The 19,364-nt window shown below is 34.6% G+C and overlaps 1 protein-coding gene across 2 annotated transcripts; it reads right to left on the minus strand.

The window, feature by feature from the left end:
- Positions 1 to 539: 539 nt before the first annotated feature.
- LOC145158440 (RNA recognition motif (RRM)-containing protein) lies at positions 540 to 5,305 on the minus strand. 2 transcript variants are annotated; one of them, XM_079077337.1, is made up of 4 exons: positions 5,201 to 5,305; positions 3,951 to 4,950; positions 2,757 to 3,261; positions 540 to 2,604 (listed from the first exon to the last, which is right to left on the minus strand). In XM_079077337.1, exons 2-4 carry the CDS (start codon positions 4,906 to 4,908, stop codon positions 840 to 842), a joined length of 3,228 nt encoding a protein of 1,075 aa, XP_078933463.1. In that variant the 5' UTR covers positions 4,909 to 4,950; positions 5,201 to 5,305; the 3' UTR covers positions 540 to 839. The 2 variants fall into 2 exon arrangements, with proteins under 2 accessions (XP_078933463.1, XP_078933465.1); XM_079077339.1 differs by having other exon boundaries at positions 705 to 2,604; positions 2,757 to 3,255.
- Between the last annotated feature and the right edge of the window lie 14,059 nt (positions 5,306 to 19,364).

Here is a 19,364-nt window from a genome sequence, read left to right on the forward strand (position 1 = left end):
TATATTAGTATAATAATCCAACACATGTCGCAATTCGCAAACTGAAAATGATCCTAAATAAAATCCCAACCTTGACAACTATGAATAAACTAGCAATATTAAATAGTTTATAACTAGTTTTTTTAATAATTTATATTAATATATTCTATTATGAACTGTGATATCTATCATATAACTTATCATATTTGTTGCTTTACAATTAAAGAATGTTCACATGTAATTTGTTTTGCAAGCGCACATATTTTTCTAAAGAAACATCACAAATCCTAATTTTTTAAACACTTAATCATTTATTTACATGATACTCATATAACTAGAATGCTCAAGGAATCTTACCTGTAAATTAACATATCTCAATTTCACCATGATAAAAGAACACACAGTTGACCACCCTCATCTGTACTCCATAGTCAACTCATCGACATCTGGCTGCTGTCTGGCTTAATAAGCTGACCTAATCAATCAATTTCAAGAAAAAAAAAAAGAAAAAAAAAAGGAAAAAGACCAAAAAAAAAAAGGGAAAAAAGACAAGTAAGGTATAGGCAAACACTAATGCCTTGTAAACAATTTTTTTAACAGACTAATAATAATAATAATATTCGTTAATAGAAGACACTTGAGTTAAAAGTATTATCATCACTACCTAATGATTGAGGTAGTAATAGGACAAGGACATACATTCATTCATCTCATTAAGAAGTTGATTAAGTCGCTAAAAACATTCCACTTCAGACTCTCCAGAGATGATTCACATTCATTCATTCAGACATTTTCAAAACCTGCAAAACAAAACAAACAACACATTTTATTCTTCAACTCTACACTTCCCAAATCATCGGTCAACTTAACATTCTGACTTCCTCCTCAGCTGCCACGTCATCATTATAATTATACTCCTCCCCACTTCCACCACAAATCCCATCATCCTTTATTAAAATATCCGACTCCCTATAACGCTCCGGTGTCCCCTCACCCGCCCAATCGCTCCCTCCCCCCTCATGATCCACATTGTTCAATCGGTTATCTTCTGCTGACTTTGACTTTGACCTTGACCTTGACTTTGACCGTCTTCTGTGTTTTGATCTTTGTTCATCCGAACGATGGCGCTTGACATCCGGAGATGCTGACCTGGACTGCCTTCTACCATGATACTTTGACTTTGACTTTGACTTTGATTTATCCCTTGACGTTGACCGTTTTCTGTGCTTTGACTTACCACTCGAACGGTGTTTACCCTCTAAAGATCTTGACCTTCCCCTATCATGACGTTTTGACTTTTCCTCCCGATTGTTTGACCGATGTTTGACTTCTACAGATGCTGACCTGGAACGCCTCCTTTCATGGCGTTTTGATCTTTCCTCTTTACTGTCATCTATCTTATCGTTTGACCGATGTTTGACCTCCACGGATGTTGACCTGGACCTTGACCGCCTCCTGTGTTTTGACCTTACCTCCCTATTCTCATTAACCTTATCGTTTGACCGATGTTTGACTTCTAAAGATGCTGACCTGGACCTGGATCGCCTCCTACCCCGCCCTTTTGATCTTTCCTCCTTAATATCATGTTTGACATCCACAGATGCTGACCTGGACTTTGACCGCCTTCTATCACGCCCTTTTGACTTTTCTTCCTTACTATCATTAACCTTATCGTTTGACCGATGTTTGACTTCCAAAGATGCTGACCTGGACCGCTTCCTATCACGCCCTTTTAATCTTTCCTCCATTTTATTGTTTGACCGAGGTTTGACTTCCAAAGATGCTGACCTGGACCTTGACCGCCTTTTATCACGTCCTTTTGACCTTTTCTCCTTCCTATCATCCATTTTATCGTTTGACCTAGGTTTAACTTCCAGAGATGCTGACCTGGACCTTGACCGCCTCTTATCACGCCCTTTTGACCTTTCCACCTTCTCATCTGACCGATGTTTAACTTCCAAAGATGCTGACCTGGACCTTGACCGTCTCCCATCACGCCCTTTTGACTTTTCATCCTTAACATCATCAATCTTATCGTTTGACCGATCTTTGACTTCCAAAGATGCTGACCTGGACCGTCTCCCATCGCGCCCTTTTGACTTTTCCTCCTTAATATCATCAATCTTATCGTTTGACCGATGTTTGACCTCTAAAGATGCTGACCTGGACTTGGACCGCCTCCTATCAACCATCTTCTCATTTGACCGAGGTTTGACCTCCAAAGATGCTGACCTGGACCTGGACTTGGACCTAGACGTAGACCTAGACTGCCTTCTGTGTTTTTCCTTACTTTGCTCATCACGTGAAGATTTCTTCGGGCTTTTGCGAGGGCGTTTTGGGGATTCTGAAGATTTTCTGCCACGCGGACTTAAACTTCTGCTTCTATTTCTCCAAGAATGGCGGCTGTTGTTGTATTCTCGTCTCCTGTAGCGGTCATTACCACCCCTAAATGTCCGCCTGTCATATTCATAAGTTGAGTAGTGGCGGGACCTTATTGGTGACCTGGATCTGTAACCTCTTATGCGGCGATGTGGAGGTGAAAAGGAGCGGGACCTACGTCTTCTTTGGTATATCACAGGAGACTTTGACTTTGACCTTGACCTTGTGGGGACTGGAGAAGGTGACCTACAATACAAATACTCTGATTCATCAGCTATGATCATAATCATGGTAAAATAGTTCACAATCATTAAAAATTAATGTTAGCTTGTAGAGATTTAACACCAAATTTGAAGTAAAAAAGAGCTTTGGTGTTAACCATATTTGGTTATTAATACCTTGGATTTTTAACTGATTCATCTTCATTTCCAATTATCCCTTCAGCTTTCAACTTCATACTAATTTCAGCAGCTCTAGCAGCAGCCAATTCAGTTGCACTCTTCATAGTTGCTGCTCGATTAGCTGCTTGTTGTGCATTCATAGTTTGTTGCATCAAAAGAGCCTGTTGAAATTGCATTTGTTGCATAGCAACAGCTTGCTGCATCACCATTGGCAAAGAAGATGAAGAAACTGCAGGCTTTGAGGGAAGTGATTTTGCCATTTCAACATTCATTGGGCGCCCTAAAACATCCATGTTATTTAATGCAAGTGCAGCTGTTGCTTCTTCAGGTTTTGAATATTCTATGTATGCAAAATGCTTAGATTCTGTGATACTACAGTCAATAACTGTGCCACAAAAACTAAAAAACTGTTTTAGTTGTTCTGCAGTGAGTAGTGGGCTGAGGTTACTAACTTGGAGTGTTTTCTTTAAAGAATCGGCTTTTGCTGCCTTATCTTCTGCTACTGCCAAAAGAACAACAAAGTTTAGAAAGAATATTGATTTAAGGACTTGTAAGTCATGTAAAGATTATTGTACATTTCGTAAACTGTTGCAAAACTGTTCATATTTTGCGAAATAATGTAAGTTTGCAAAAAAATGATGTTTTTTGCAGCCTTTTGTCAGTAAAAAGTAATTTTGCAACTTTTTTGGAATTTCAAAATTGACCCAATGCAAAATTGATGGTCTATGTGTCAAAAAGGAGGTCAATGTGTTAGATGTCACAACATATGGTGGTCATGATTATCCCAAAAATGAATTTTAAATCAAGGAAATGATAAATAAAATAAAGTAATGAATGAGTAAATTACATGTTAACAATGAAAACATGAGAGTAATAGCTAACAAATCAAAAAGGAGAGAGGAGGGGGGGGGGGGGGGGGGGGGGGGGGGACAAAAGAAATGAAGAGGAGATCTTTGTTTTAGATTTAATAAGCTTCTGGTAATAAAGTTTTAAAAGACAAAGATTCTACTAATTTAACAACATATAGAATTCAAGTGACCGTTTTTATTAACAGATGATATGATCAGAAATCTAATAGGGAAACCCTAGTCACAATAGAGACCAAGTACGAATAAGGGAGTAAAGGGATGGATTCTAAAGATTGAAAATAGTGATTGAATTCAACAAAGTAAAAGCCAAGAAAGTATGTACCAGTAGTTTCTCTAGAAGCGTGCGCTTGTGCACTTGAAGCATGTGCTTGAAGCGCTTGAGCAGCAACAATAGCCTGTGCAGCTGCCATTGCAGCTGCAGATGGTGCCATTGGTGCTTGACTAAGTGTTCCCATGGTGCTTGTAGAAGCCAAAGCAGTCATCAGCAGATTGTGTGGAGGGTGACCCAACTTGCAATCAGTTTTAACACAACGCCCACTCAGATACTCTCTGCAAATTTCCCCAAGTGATGCTCCAATTCCAGGCAAAACAACCCCACCTGATGAACTCGGAACAATCCCAGGAATCATTCCAAGAAGTCCTGGAAATGCCCCTGAAACAGAACCTGAGTAATTTGGCATGTTTGGCATGGTCTGGTTAACCATATTTGGGAAATTCATCTGTGGAGCAAAACCCAGAAGCCCTCCTGTAGTTATACCTGCGCTAAAGAAAACTGGAAATGGACTACCCATGATAGACTTCCCATCACACTCAACATCCAGCATGTAGTTTCCTCTTTTAGGAACCACATAGGTAACTGTATAGGTCCCATCACCCATATCTTTGACAATCCCTTCTTGTTCGGACCCTCCAACACCAACTCCTGGAGACACCTTCACCTTCACCTGGGCTCCACCATGGGGAACTTTCCGACCATCTGAATCCTTTGTAACCACCACAAATGAAGAAGGTGCACAAGCAGTTCCGCCAGCAACACCAGTCCCAGCGGCCGTGCACTTGGTGGGGTCCACAGGGCCTATAGGCTTGTTAGTCAAGTCTTCTTCTTCATCGCCATCACTATCTGATAAAGGAGCAGGCTCTCGATTCTTCTCAACGTCCTTGAAGGTAGCCTCGAAGGCAGCTTTAGCCGCCGCATCTTTCTCAGCTTCGCTCTTTATTTTTGCCTCTTCTGCTTGCTTCATCCATATTGGCTTCACAACGGCCAAGTTACGATCAGCCATATATACCCCAAACCACGAATTACGATCCTGCTATCCCCAATCCTGATATAAAATCAACGAATCGATCAATAACAACCGATAACGAGCCAATAAGTTCTAAATTTGATGTTTTCAAGTTAAGTTACTATCTATTAATCTGAAATCAATTTCACCAATTCAAAACCCTAACCCTAACACAAAGCGAAAATGTTGCATACATAAAGTGGAATCAATGATAAATTTTAAGCTACATATAAATGAAATACGCACACACACGAATAACGTATAGGTTGAGATAGAGGTAGAAACATACGGTGGTTGTGGCGGACGACGGCGGGGATACTCTTTAAGAATAGTGGTTAGAAGATTACTCGTACGGGGTCGAGATCTTTTGGGGGAAGAGGATATTGGGGCCGCGTTTGATTCGTTATGTTGTAATATTTCAAATCACACCCATGTATTTTCATGTGCTTTGCCTTTTCGGCATTTTAACTTTGGAATATTCACATAAATGGTCACTTTCCAAAAATATCTATAACAAAATGAATGTTCCTTCTATGAATGCTAAAGCATTTTGAAATTAATTTCCACCACACAACAATATTAGCAAATTAAAATAAATTATTATATTTCGAATTTCGAACTTATTCATGAGTTTCCAATTTGTTCACGAGATTTGAATTTATTCATGAGTTTCAAACTTGTTCTTTGTGTTGGGACATGAACGTTTGATAATCAAATGTGCTGAAATAAGAACATCATAGTCAGAGCATGAGTTTTGGTGCCAAAAATAGTAATGGATCATAAAGATGAATACAAAAATTAAACAATAAGTATGTACAATGATCATCACTATATAACCGCTATAATTACATCTTTGTACACATCATCAAATGGATATGAGATCACAATATATAGGGTATGCTCCAAGACCTAAATGGATATGCTCCATATGCCAAAAGAATATTTCATGCCTCCGGTCATCCTCTACGAAAAGCTTTGCACCCAACATTCCTCTCATCAAAGCTTTGGAATGGATGAGAAACAACAATGAAAAATCTGAAAACTCTAATAGTCCCCCTTGATGTCACATCAGTCTTCAAAATAATACATGAAGAAAATTCGATATAAGCATGAAAATCCACAAGCATCATGTAATATATCAATATTGTGATTCCCATTGAGGTCCGATCAAGTGTTATCAAAGTTGAACCAATAACACGTGTAGTCAATCACAACAAATAAAGTCCAAAGTAAGCTCATCGGAACACAAATAATACTACACTTGAAGAAAAAATATATAAACTTTCCCGAGCATCACTAAAATCATTATTTTAAAAGGGAAAATGACATAATTGCTCTGCAAAGTTTCTAGGGTTGGTATATTTAGTCCTTAAAGTATTTTTATTGCTTTATGAGGGCATAAACTCATTTTTGTCGGGTGTATTGGGTCCCTTTGGAATAATTGAAGGGGTAAACCGGTTACCCCTTGCCACATAAGCATTTCTTATGACCTCACTTTCCTTGTCAGGTATGAAATTAATACTCTTCCCTTTGTTCTTTAAATACCCAAAAAATTGGAGCTTACAATTGAATTTGTTGACTTTAATTTTGGTAATGGATCTACATCAAGTTCAATCATCACCACACATGGTGTCCCAAATCTTCGAGAAAGCTTCTACAATCACGCCATGGTGAAATCTTGTATTCATTGACAAGAAACACTATAAAAGTTGCTCAAGATTGGTATGTACAAATGTTGACAAGTTTTAGGGTCAAATGTGCTTCATTTTGTAAATGAAAGCACAAAGAACTCTTAATCACAATCTAGTGAAACGAATATGAAATTCAATTTTGGCAAAGTCAAATCCATGAACAAGCCTCGACAATACCTCCACGAGACTAATGTTTAACATGGCGATGATGTTAAGGTCCTGATAATTCAAATCGATGATGAGGGATTCTAGAATCGGTATCGAAAAATAGAGGGATGCGCCATTCTTCTTTCAATAAACCCATAACACTTGTGTTTCCATCACAATAAACCCATAATACTAAAAAGCTTCGATTGTGTGTTCATTACAACAAACCCAAAAAACTCAAAACCTGTAAAAGCATAATAAAAGCTTTCAAGCACCAGAAATTTTTTGATTGTGTGTTCATCGAAGATTCGATTGTGTGTTCATCACAACAAACTTAAAATACAAAAAACTCCAAAGCTTTAATTGTCGGTCATCACATACCGACACACCTCGTAAGCCAGATCTTCGCGTGATTCAGATTGCTTGATCGGGATAACTTTGACGGGGATCAAATATCGTTTGAGGATCGAATACTAACAAACCTAGTAAGCCAAATCTTCCCAAGTGTCGTAACCTACGAAGATCCTAAACAATTTGTCAATTTCTTTTATTCACCATCCCCATTGTCGTTGTTGGTGATGGAAGATTCCACCGACATAGCAATCGAAAACCAAAATTCACAACTGTAAACATGGGAAACTATGGGAAATGGATCTCAATAGAAAAACATAAATTAGGGATGGAAGAGTGTAATACGATAAAAAAAATTTGTTGTTTATCTTTCCTCGGTAAATATGGGATAAAGAGGGTGAGGTGGATTTAGGTTAATTATTTTTAGTTAAAAAAATCCACATTGTACATTGAACCGGTTATTTCAAGTTAAAAGGGACCAAACAAGAAGGTCACATCCACTTTATTCCCTTAAAAAGCATGAAATTAAGTTAAGGGACTGATTCGATCAAAACGCAAAACATTATAGGGCTACATTCTCGTTTTCCATTTTAAAATAGTGCAATCTTCTTTCGAATGATTATACCAAAATCTCCCCCTTTTATGATCGAAATAATATCACATGAGAATGAGATTTGTCTTGTAAAACAATGATATACTCTCCCTTGACAAGTATAGAATAAAAGGTAAGCTTCAAATCCGGAAAAAAAATGCCGAAAATATGACAATTTCTAAGATTTTTGACGTTTCGAATCTGCCTTGGGATTCACATGGAACCAAAAATTTGTATTGTTCATCTCGTGTAAAGCGCCAATAATATGATCTGGATCTGGAATAAATAATACTATGAGTATCTGTATTTGCTGAAAAAAAAATTGAAAAGTCGTTGAAAATATAAGGAACAAAACTTTGAAGAGCATAAAATTTGGAATATTGTGATATTTAAAAAAGTCACTGTATTCTATGTAACTTATCTATAGATGTATCATACTCCAAATTTAAATGTCAAAAATACATACTTTTTAGGTCCACAATCGTATATATGTGATGTTTTTTAAAAAAATTCTAAATAAAATTTATTACATATAACGTTACATATACTAGTGGGTCCCAATAGAAAAACATATACACTAAAGATATGTAAATATTTAAGTTACAGGGGTAACACCACCAATAAATCGTTTGATAATTCTTGTTGAGGAGAAGGCAATAGAAGGTTCACCGTTTTAGTTTGATATGTAGCTCTATAGACAACATAGGTAAGATTAAAGTTAATAAGATTATGAATCTATTACATGTTAAACTACTCATCACTGCTAGTGTGTGCCCACACGGGACACCACCTTTTTTACCATTTCCTACATCTACAAATATAGCGATCGAGATGTACAAATGCAGTTTACAAAGAATATATCACTTCATATTTGAAGTTATAGACTTGTCTTGCATGTCAGGATTGACACTTGTGCATCCTCCTGCAAAGCATGATGGAAACCGAGTATAATAACTTGTATTTATAGGAAAGGAATATGACATTATCGTCATAGTGTCTAAATTCCATGTGAAATGACAATACACTGACAATTCACTGGTGAAATAACAATACACTGACAATTCACTGGTGAAATCACAACTTTTATCAATATTAAACAAGGTTGTAAAAATCGTTCGACAGTAGCTCAACGGTCAACTGGTGTTAAGGGATTAATCGATGTTGGCGGGGATTAATCGGGGACCATAGATTATTAATAAAATATTAAAATTAATTAAATATTAATATATTTTAAGAAAAACAAGTACTTCAAAATTAGAAAATAAGAAATTTTGTAATTTGAAAATTTGAAAATTTGAAAATACGAAAATATGAATATTTTGGTATAATATTTGAAATTTTAAAAATTTGAAAATTTTGGAGTAAAAAAAGGTTGGTTTTTTGAATTTTAAATTTTTTTTTTGACTTTTTATTTTTATTTTTTTTTTACTTTTGTTGACCGATTAATCCCGCCAAGACCGATTAATCTCGCAAAACCCGATTAATCATAAATTTCCGTTTAATACCCTAATCATCGACGGTTGGAGAACGCCAAACGATTAATCGCCGATTAATCCCGATTTCTGCAACCTTGATATTAAATATTTGAAATTCGTAGTGAAAGAAAATAATTTCATAGTCAAAGTGACAGTACAAGTCATTAGTGAAATAACAATTCACTGGTGAAATAACAACTTTTAGGAGGTGTTTGGTACAGAGAAATAAAACCAGGGAAAAAGAATTGATTCTTTTTCTCTTGTTTGGTTGATATAAAAAATAAAGAATTGAGAAATAAACCAATTCATTTTCCATCAAAACAATTCCATATTAAAAATAGAAAAAATGAGAAAAAAACAACCAACACGTTGGGTCGAGAATAAAAAAAAAAAGCGGAGAATTCAGTTACACCTCCATTCGAACCCCCTTACATGCAAAATTAAACTAGCGCTCCAGAAAAAAAAATCGATCGTGTATGGGATTTCATGCAATCGGCCCTTCTTCTTCGTTTGCTCTACTGTCGTACGCATCATAGACTCACGATCGACTTTTTTGCAATCACAGACTCGCGACTTTTTGCGATCACAGACTCACGATTTCACACTTCTGGGTTGCTCCTGTTTTTCGATTTTGTCACCACTGTCTTCCAATTCAAGGTATGTCTATCAATCTTTCAATCTTTAAACTCAATTCTTGATGTTTCAGTTATGTATTTGTGTTGTTTGAAGGTTAATTGTAACCATATTATATGCAATTATAGCTACTTTTAAATACTTGTTGTCACCATAATTGTAGATAATTATGAATGATGATCGATAACTATTTATATCTGGTTAGTTGTTAGTATAAAAGCAATTTTTTTTACAATTTCAGTTTTTTTTTATATTTTTTTTCTTCGATTTGAACAATCATTAGATCTTCATAAGATCTCATAATGAGTAGATTGTTTTTCTAGATTTTAGTCCTTTATCTTGGCTATGTTTTAGCCTTAAAAAACAACTTAATTGATTAAGCTATGATTGAGATATATAGCCCTAAACATGGGCAGCTATGATTGTTCTAAACTGTTTCAACATTTTTTAGTTTTTTTGTCCAACTTTGTACCATCATAAAATCCTCATACCAGCTCGGAATGAGGTGATTTTTTTTCAAATTGCAGTCCTCTATTTTTTCTACATTTTAGGCTCAAGAAATAGCTTATTTGGGTTAGTTTTGGGGGAGTTATGCAGCCCTAAACATGGATTTTTGTAAACTGTTTCAGCATTTTTTAGTTTTTTTGTTACATTGAACCATCATTAAATCTTCATACCAACTCGGAATGAGGCGATTTTTTTCCAAATTGGAGTACTCTGTCTTGACTACATTTTAGGCTCAAGAAATGGCCTATTTGGTTTAGTTTTGGCTGAGTTATGCAACCGTAAACATGAGCTGTTAGGATTTTTGTAAACTGTTTCAACAATTTCTAGCTTTTTTGTCCAACTTTGAACCATCACAAAGTCTTCACACCAACTCGGAATGAGGTGATTTTTTTTTCAGATTGTAGTCCTCTGTCTTGTCTACATTCTAGGCTTAAGAAATAGCTTATTAGGTTTAGTTTTGGCTGAGTTATGCAGCCGCAAACATGGGCTGTTAGGATTTTTGTAAACTGTTTCAACAATTTTTTAGGTTTTTTGTCCAACTTTGAACCATCAAAAAATCTTCATACCAGCTCGAAATGAGGCGATTTTTTTTCAGATTGTAGTCCTTTTTATTGTCTACATTTTAGGCTCAAGAAATAGCTTATTGGGTTTATTTTTGGCTAAGATATGCAGCTTTAAACAGTGGTTGTTATGATTTTTCTTTCAATAGTTCTAGCATTTTTTGGTTTTTTGTCCTAACTCTTCCTTGTTTTTATATATGTAGATGACACAAACACCTTTGCAACAACGGATTGTACGAAATAGACAAATTGTTAAGACATCCGCCGTAAGAGCATTTTATGCAATGTATGTCATGATTCGTTGGTGGATGTTGTATGATTTTACTATGAATCGTTTAGAAAAAGCTACAATATTACGGGGAAAATATTTAATGAGTTACCATAATGGACGTGATAGTATTCATGATATGGTTTATAAAAATGATAAAACAAGTGTGGTTAACATAAGAATGAATATAAATGCATTTATGAGACTATGTGACATGCTTGAACAAAGAGAGGGGTTGAAAAATAGCAAAAACATGTTAGTTGACGAGCAAGTTGCTATGTTCTTACATGTACTTGCACATAATGAAAAAAATAGGATTATAATAGAAAGATTCAAAAGGTCAGGTGAAACTGTAAGTCGATATTTCAAGTTTGTCTTATATGCGGTATGCCAATTACATAAAGAGTTCTACAAGAAACCTGTGCCAATACCCGATGACGAAACTGATGAGAGCTGGAGGTGGTTTAAGGTTAGTAATTAGTTATTTTAAATTTATTTAATTCTAATATTTATTAAATAATTTTTTTATATACAGGGTTGCCTAGGAGCATTAGATGGAACATATATATATCAAAGTTAAAGTCCCTGCAGCGCAGAGAAAACCTTATCGAACATGCAAGGGTGAGATTTATACTAATGTACTCGGAGTGTGTTCGAGAGATCTTCAGATCATATATGTACTAGAGGGATGGGAGGTTTCCGCAGTAGATAGTCGAGTACTGCAAGATTCTATTAGTAGACCACATTGTCTTAAAATACCCCATGGTATAATATACATAAAACATAAAGCTACATAATATTATCAATAGAGTCTAACTAAATATGTAGAATCTATTGTATGAACTTACTAACTTTGTGACGCAGGTTATACAAATGGTGAAAGTTTTTTAACACCTTATCACGAAAAACGTTACCATCTTAACGATTGGTCTCGGCCTCCTACAAATGCTAAAGAGTTATATAACATGAGACATTCATCAACAAGGAACGTAATAAAACAATGTTTTGGATTGATTAAATCTAGATGGGCTATTTTATGTGATAATGCGTACCATCCAATAGAATCTATGCCACACATAATCATTGCATGTTGTTTGATGCATAACTTCATACGTACAACCATGATGGAAGACCCCCTGGATAAAGAAATCCTTATAAATCACACCCAATTTGGAGACGAACATGACAACATTATTTCTACCGTGGAGACCTCACAAGGATGGACTGACCGTCGAGATCTTCTTGCTAATACTATGTGTATTGATTGGAGTGCAAGGCGTGCCAACAATTAATTTATTCCATGTTTTTATGTAAACTTCATTATTCATTATGTGGTGTTTATACTATTTTTAATGATTCAACCACTCTATTATTATTTCATTATTCTTGTTTATATATTGTATTCATTATGTAGTGTGATAATATTTATTTAGTTTGAATCTATTTGTAAATTATTCATTTATATTAGAAATATGTTTTTCAATACAAGATATATATATAAAATAAAATTAATTAACAAGAAAATAAATTATTTGGTAAAAAGTGATGTTATAATAAAAATTATAAACATAAAATATGCTTATTTTGGCAAACTAAGAAGTGCAACATAATGCATTTTTATAAAAACCATGTTGTTTGAAAATGAATAAACAAAGTAAAAAAAACGCATTTCCATTTCACTGTTTATTACTACCAAACAAGAGAAATGATTCTCAAACACATTTCTCTAGTGGATTCTCCGGTCTACCAAACAGTAGAGTCAATTCTCTTTCTCCAACTTAATTCTCTTTCTCTGCATTTCCATTCTCTACTGCAATTCCATTTCTTTGTACCAAACGCACCCTTAATAATAATAAATATCTGGAATTCATAGTCAAAGCGTATATTTTCGTAGACAAAGTGACATGACAATTCACTGGTGAAATAACAATACACTAGTGTAAGAAACCATACCACTTTCATATCATTCTATCATCACACCTATATATATATATATATATATATATATATATATATATATATATATATATATATATATATATATATAGGGAAGGGTTTTTTGGAAAACAAAACACTCTAAAAAACCCTAAAAATTCATAAAAAAAATACCTAAAGATCACAAAACTTTTTTTTTTACTTTTTTTATGAAAAAGTCGCAGGTTTCTAAAGAAATTCGCTTAAAAAAATTTTGAAAAAAAAATTTATTAAAAAAAAAAACTTGATTTTTTTTTCAGCGAATTTTTTTAAAAAAAAGCTGCGATTTTTTATAAAAAAAATTCAAAAAAAAGTTTTGTGATGTCTAAATATTTTTTTTATGCATTTTTTTGATTTTTAGGATTTTTTTAGGGTTTTTTGTTTTCCATAGAACCTAAACCTATATATATATATATATATATATATATATATATATATATATATATATATATATATATATATATATATATATATATATAACACAAAACCATACCAATTTCATATCATTCTATTACACTTCATTTGTAAGAAAATTTGATATGTATAACAAAATGTTTATGATTAATTAATTATATTTTATTTAACATTATAGTTGTCTAAAAGTGTATGCATGTATTGCCACCTTCAAGATTAAGTGGTTCGCTACACTCAAAAATTGAAAATGACAAGGATCACCATGATATTAGGCAACATGATCTTGTTGATAACACTGCATTACAATTTATTTGTGACTATCTGAAAGATCTTTATGCCTAAGGATCATTATGAAATGATATTTGATAATAACATATGATCCTATAGGATCACACCATATAACAAGTAAACAATAATTGTTTATTTATTAAGTAATATAATTATTAATAAATTAAATCATCACTTGTATTTATTTAGTGAATTATTATTTTATGAAAATAATAATTAAAAATAGTATAACTTGTGAAATTTAATCAGTTAGTGTGATTCAAATGTCATGCACATAATAATGGACTTATAGAAGACCATTTTATATGTTGTGTACATTTTATATAAAATTGATGATGTGGAATCCACTACCTCTTTCCCATTCCATATCTAGTGAGATATGGATGTTGCTTCTTTGACTTTTGTAGTCTTACAAAATCATCCTTACTTGCAAGTTATTGGTTCATTAAATGAAAGTATGAGTTGCATTATGTGTGTGTGAGTATAAAAGAAGTGAGAGAACATTAACTAGCTAGTTTTCTCTTATTCTTTTTGTAAGCAAAAGTCGATAGCATATTGTGTTTCCCCTCTTGTCTCTCTTGCAATTTTGTTGCTAGTTTTTGGTGTTTGAGTTTGTTCTCCTTTGAAGACTTATTTAACATAAATCTTAAAGGCTTAGGATTAACTCCATACAAGTGAAGGACTAGAATCTATTGGTGATATTGGTGACTTGTTGGGTGGATACATAGAGAGAGATTCTTGCTTGGATCTTTGCCTTTTCCATCAACTATCAAGCCTCCCTTTGAGGAATCAAAGGACTTCAAAGGTTGTTAATCTTTTAACTCCTCTATGATTGTTTTTTTCTTTCTAATCTTCACAAGTAGATCCTTTGGTGGGAATAAAACTAGTTTTATGTTGTTCAAAATTAAAGTCTACGATTGCTAATCTTGTGCGTTTGAAACAATTTTTGAATAAAATCCCAAAAATTGGTATCAAAACCATCTTTCAAGCTTGGTTAGAATTTATGATTATTTGGATAATCTTGTTTTTTGGAAAATACAGATAGCTTTGTTTTTGTTAAAAAGAAGTCCATACATATTTTCTATGAGAACTTGATAATTGTTATTTTATGTGACAAAAGTTTACATGCATACTTTGTCATTTAAAGTTGTCCTCGAAAAACAAATGGTGTTTTATGTTAGATATATTTTAGAGTGCATAAACAACTCATGGACCATTTGTGATGTTATTTTGTGTTGACCTTTGAAATGGTTTGTAGTATTCTTTTATTCATATAGTATATAATAATTAATAGCTAGTTTTTCATCTTTGTTATTTTTTAAATAATATATTAGTTTAGACTAGTTTATTTTTCATAAAATGTAACAAGACAAAGAAGATGGTCATTTTAGAGAAAGCAAGGAGTCCCCACAGTTTTATAAGTATTTTTATAAAAGTTCATAACTTTTATAAAAGTCTTATAAAATTGTTACAAAGTAGATTGTCAAAGCAAGTGGGAGCATGGAGGCAACATGAAGATTAATTGGTCCATTTGTCCATTTAGGAAAGGACGTGTCACTTTTGTGTTGGCTCACAAAAGTGTCACTAGATCATGGTTTGTTCTATGTCTTAATGCATGCTTATGTTGTTTATTTAAAATGTTGATTATTAGGTGTGATTGATAAATTAGTTTTCACATGCTTAAATAATTTTTTGAACAAAATAAACATCACACGGAGTTTGGTTTTCAAAATTTATAATGTGAACATAATATGTAACAAGTTATGGTTTTAAAATAAAAACCCTTTTTTATAAAAACATTAATAATGACAAATTTTGAAATACTAAATTATAAGTCTAAAAATTATGATTTTGAAACTTATGCAAACTCCAAATAATAAAAGGAAGTTTTATTAAAGATATAATACTAATGCTCAACTTCAAACTGAGTATTTTATATTAACTTTAAAATTGAACCACGTCGAACTATATAAAAAAACTAGATTTTATATGGAACCTTTAAAAGTGTTTTTTGAAGATTGGTACCATAGTTTATTTGATGCATGCAATAACCATGATATCACATGTTTTAAAATAAAATAATATTACATATAAATACTTATACAAAAGACAAGTTTATGTCATCCAACTATAGAAATATTTGCTCACCATTTGAATAATACTTATAAGATAAAGGTCACCTAACCATTTGTATTATCTTTTGGTGACCAAAGTGTTTTCGTGATTTCTATAACCTAGTTATAGGCCTATTATAAAAGTTTTTCTAATTGGGTGACTTGATCGGAAACCTCTTGTGATAAAGGTCGCCTAAGCAAGAGTTTTCTGAGGCATAGATGGGACCAAACATGTCATTAAAAAAATAGTTTGCTAAGGATCCTATACATCTAGGAATTACACTTGGTGTAATTAATAAAAAACTATTTACATTGTTGAAATCAAGTGGATGAGATAAATGTCACTTAACCATTTGTTTGATTTGCAACTTGGATCCTAGACTTTAATAATTAATGTTGAAAAAAAGAGTATTAATTTTAAAGAACTAAATAATAAATAAAATTTTGTTAAAATTTATAGATGGCCCCACCTGCAACTATAACACATCATCACCCACTGAACATTTGGTTTGTCTTTGACAAAGAAAAATCGGGTCATTCCAAGTTTTTGGATTGGCACTAAAATTTAATAATCGTTTTGAAACAAGAAAAGAAATATTATGTTCTTGAGGGATCAATTCCTGCTGAACCATATCCTACTCCAAATGTTGCTTGTGGTGCATGGCTTAAGCATGTAGATGGATTTATTGATGTTTCATGCCTCATGCTTGTTACCATGATTCCAGATCTTCAACAAGATCTAGAACTTCATTTGCTTTTGACATGATTGAACATATCAAGGAGATGTTTTGTCAGCAATTCAGAACTGAGAGATTTAAAACTGTCAGATCTCTACATGGATGCAAAATAGAGAAGACTGGGAATGTGAGCACACATGTTCTCAATATGAAAAGCTATTTGGATCAACTGGAGAGATTCAGCTCTCCATATCCACAAACGTGGCCACAAATTTTATTATGAACTCATTGCCAAAGTCTTATGATACTTTTATCATGAACTACGACATGAATGGATGGGATAGGCATATCTTTGAGTTGCACTCGATGCTCAACACTGTTGAGAAAAACATCCCTTAGGAAAACCCCACAAGTGCTCATGATTCATGAAGGACACGTCAATAAGAAGAAACAAGGCAAAAACTTCAAAGGTAAGCCACAAGTTGGCAAAGGCAAAGAAAAGAAAGCTCCCCAAGTCGCACCACCAAATAAGAAGGATAAGGTAGCCAAGAATGATGCCTGATTTGAGTGTGGAGTTGTTTGGCATTGGAAAAGGAATTGTCCTACCTATCTTGCAGGGTTGAAAGCAAAGAAAGTCGGGGAAGGCACTTAAGGTATATCCAATTTCATGATTGAAATGAGATTATTTACTTTTTTCATCTAACACTTAGGTATTTGATACTAGTTGTGGAACTCGCATTTGTAATTCATTGCAGGGGTTTAGAAAGAGTAAGGAGCTGAAAGAAGGTGGGATGGTACTACATATCAGCAATGGAGCACAGGTTGCAGTCCAAGCGATAGGAAATTTTGAATTATGTTTACAATCTGGCATGTATTTAAAGTTTGACAATGTTTGTTTGATAACTACTATAACTAGAAATATTATTTCTGTTTCGCGTTTAAGAGAATCTGGTTTTAATTATCAATTTGTTGATGACAATATTCATTCCTTCTTGAATGGAGTATTCTATTTTTAGGCTAGACCAATATATGGAATTTATGAATTAAACCTTGATGACTCTTCAAACAATAAATCAATTTATCATGTTAACAACATAACGCTCATACAAGATTTGAACCAAACATATTTATGACATTTTCGCCTTGGTCACATAAACAAGAAGTGCATATCCCAACTCCAAAAGAGTAGAATTTTAGGGGTAAATGACATTGAGTCATTTGATATATGTGAATCTTGTTCTTGTGGTAAGACGACAAAGTCACCTTTCTCTGGTTCAAGTGTAACACCCAGAATCAGAAAAACCAAGAAAGGAAAGGAAACCCTAAGTCGAAGGGGGTCAACTCGTCGAGTCTAGGGAAGAACTCGACGAGTCGGAGCGGGTTCCATGTCAAGATTAAGTGACCGACTCGGCAAGTCGGCAAGTGGACTCAGCGAGTCTGGTATGGGTTTGGAAACCCTAATTTCGGGACTTGGTACCCTATTTAAGCATCTTATTCTCTTCCCTAGGGCTCATTTGCGGCCCCTATTGTCCAGAACTTGAAACCCTAGCCACCCAACTTCATTGTTGAGCTAGTTATTGCCGTGAGAGTGAATTGAAGCTTGGAGAAGGAAGAAGGACCTTAGAGGTGCAAGAAGAAGCTGTAGATCCAGAGTTGGGGTAGCATTTCAGACCATTTAGAGGTAAAAAGCTTATACCTTGACTGTTAATCAACTAGATCCCCTTTCTAGCATAGATTTTGTCACATTTGGACCATTTCCAAGGTCAATCTGAGCATTGAGCCATTGAGGACGAAAAGGACTTAAGATCTAAGCATTCCTGAGCTTTAGAAGCTTTGAGGGGGCAGCTTTACCTAGCCATGGCTTCATTTCATGACCTAGGTCTTCTTTGTAGCTTGGATTAAGTGTTCTAGCCTCATAATACCTTGCATGCACGTAAAGTTAGCAACGTTACATGCAATGTTAGCATTAGAAGTCCAAATCTATGGGTTGAAGGTGTTGCAATGGACTATAATCGACATAATAGAGATGTCACAAGGTGGACTCGACGAGTCAGTTCATGGACTCGGTGAGTCGGGTCGCAAACCCAAACCCTTCTGTTTATGATTCGGATCAGTGAGTGGAGTTAGTTAAGGATTTAGCCAGACTGGGTCCGTATTGGACATGAAGATCATAGTACTCGACGAGTTCGAAGAGGAACTCGGCGAGTCCAAGACAATCTTCTTAGTTATGAAGATGAACTCGACGAGTTGTTCATACAACTCGGCGAGTCATGGCCTAGATATTCATACGATGATGATGAACTCGACGAGTTCAAGGATGAACTCGGCGAGTCGGTTGAAGATAGTCCCAAAGTGTTAGATGAAGGAGAACTTGTCGAGTTCTCGCTAGACTCGACGAGTGGAGTCGGGGTTGTTTTGGGATTTGAGGAACATGGACTCGGCGAGTTGGCAGAACAACTCGACGAGTCGAGTCAACTGGAAGGTTGACTTTGACTAGGACTTTGACCTTGAGAAGGACTTGACCAAAGTTGACCTAGTTGACTTCTAGGGGACAGTTAGGCTAAGTTTTATTATTGGTATTGGTAGCTCGGGGAGCTAGAGGAGCAGCGGTTCGGAGAGTTGTCGGATAGCAGCCAGACGGTTATCAGCAGAGTTCAGCAGTGCAGGTGAGTCTCCTCACTGTGTGCATGGGTCTACGGCCACAATGCCGGTCCATTATGTTTATGCTTATAGTTATGTGTCGTAGGAAGACCCAGGGGTTA

Source organism: Lactuca virosa, chromosome 1, assembly GCF_052849685.1.
Source record: "Lactuca virosa cultivar CGN04683 chromosome 1, Lactuca_virosa_CGN04683_v6, whole genome shotgun sequence".
Classification (NCBI taxonomy): domain Eukaryota; kingdom Viridiplantae; phylum Streptophyta; class Magnoliopsida; order Asterales; family Asteraceae; genus Lactuca; species Lactuca virosa.

Excerpts from the sequence above, each read along its gene's own strand:
- LOC145158440 (XM_079077337.1), bottom strand. The coding sequence starts at position 4,908 with ATGGCTGATCGTAACTTGGCCGTTGTGAAGCCAATATGGATGAAGCAA. Across the intron at positions 3,262-3,950 it reads CGCTTCTAGAGAAACTACTG|TAGCAGAAGATAAGGCAGCA; the intron begins GTACATACTTTC and ends TTCTTTTGGCAG. Across the intron at positions 2,605-2,756 it reads GAATCAGTTAAAAATCCAAG|GTCACCTTCTCCAGTCCCCA; the intron begins GTATTAATAACC and ends TTTGTATTGTAG.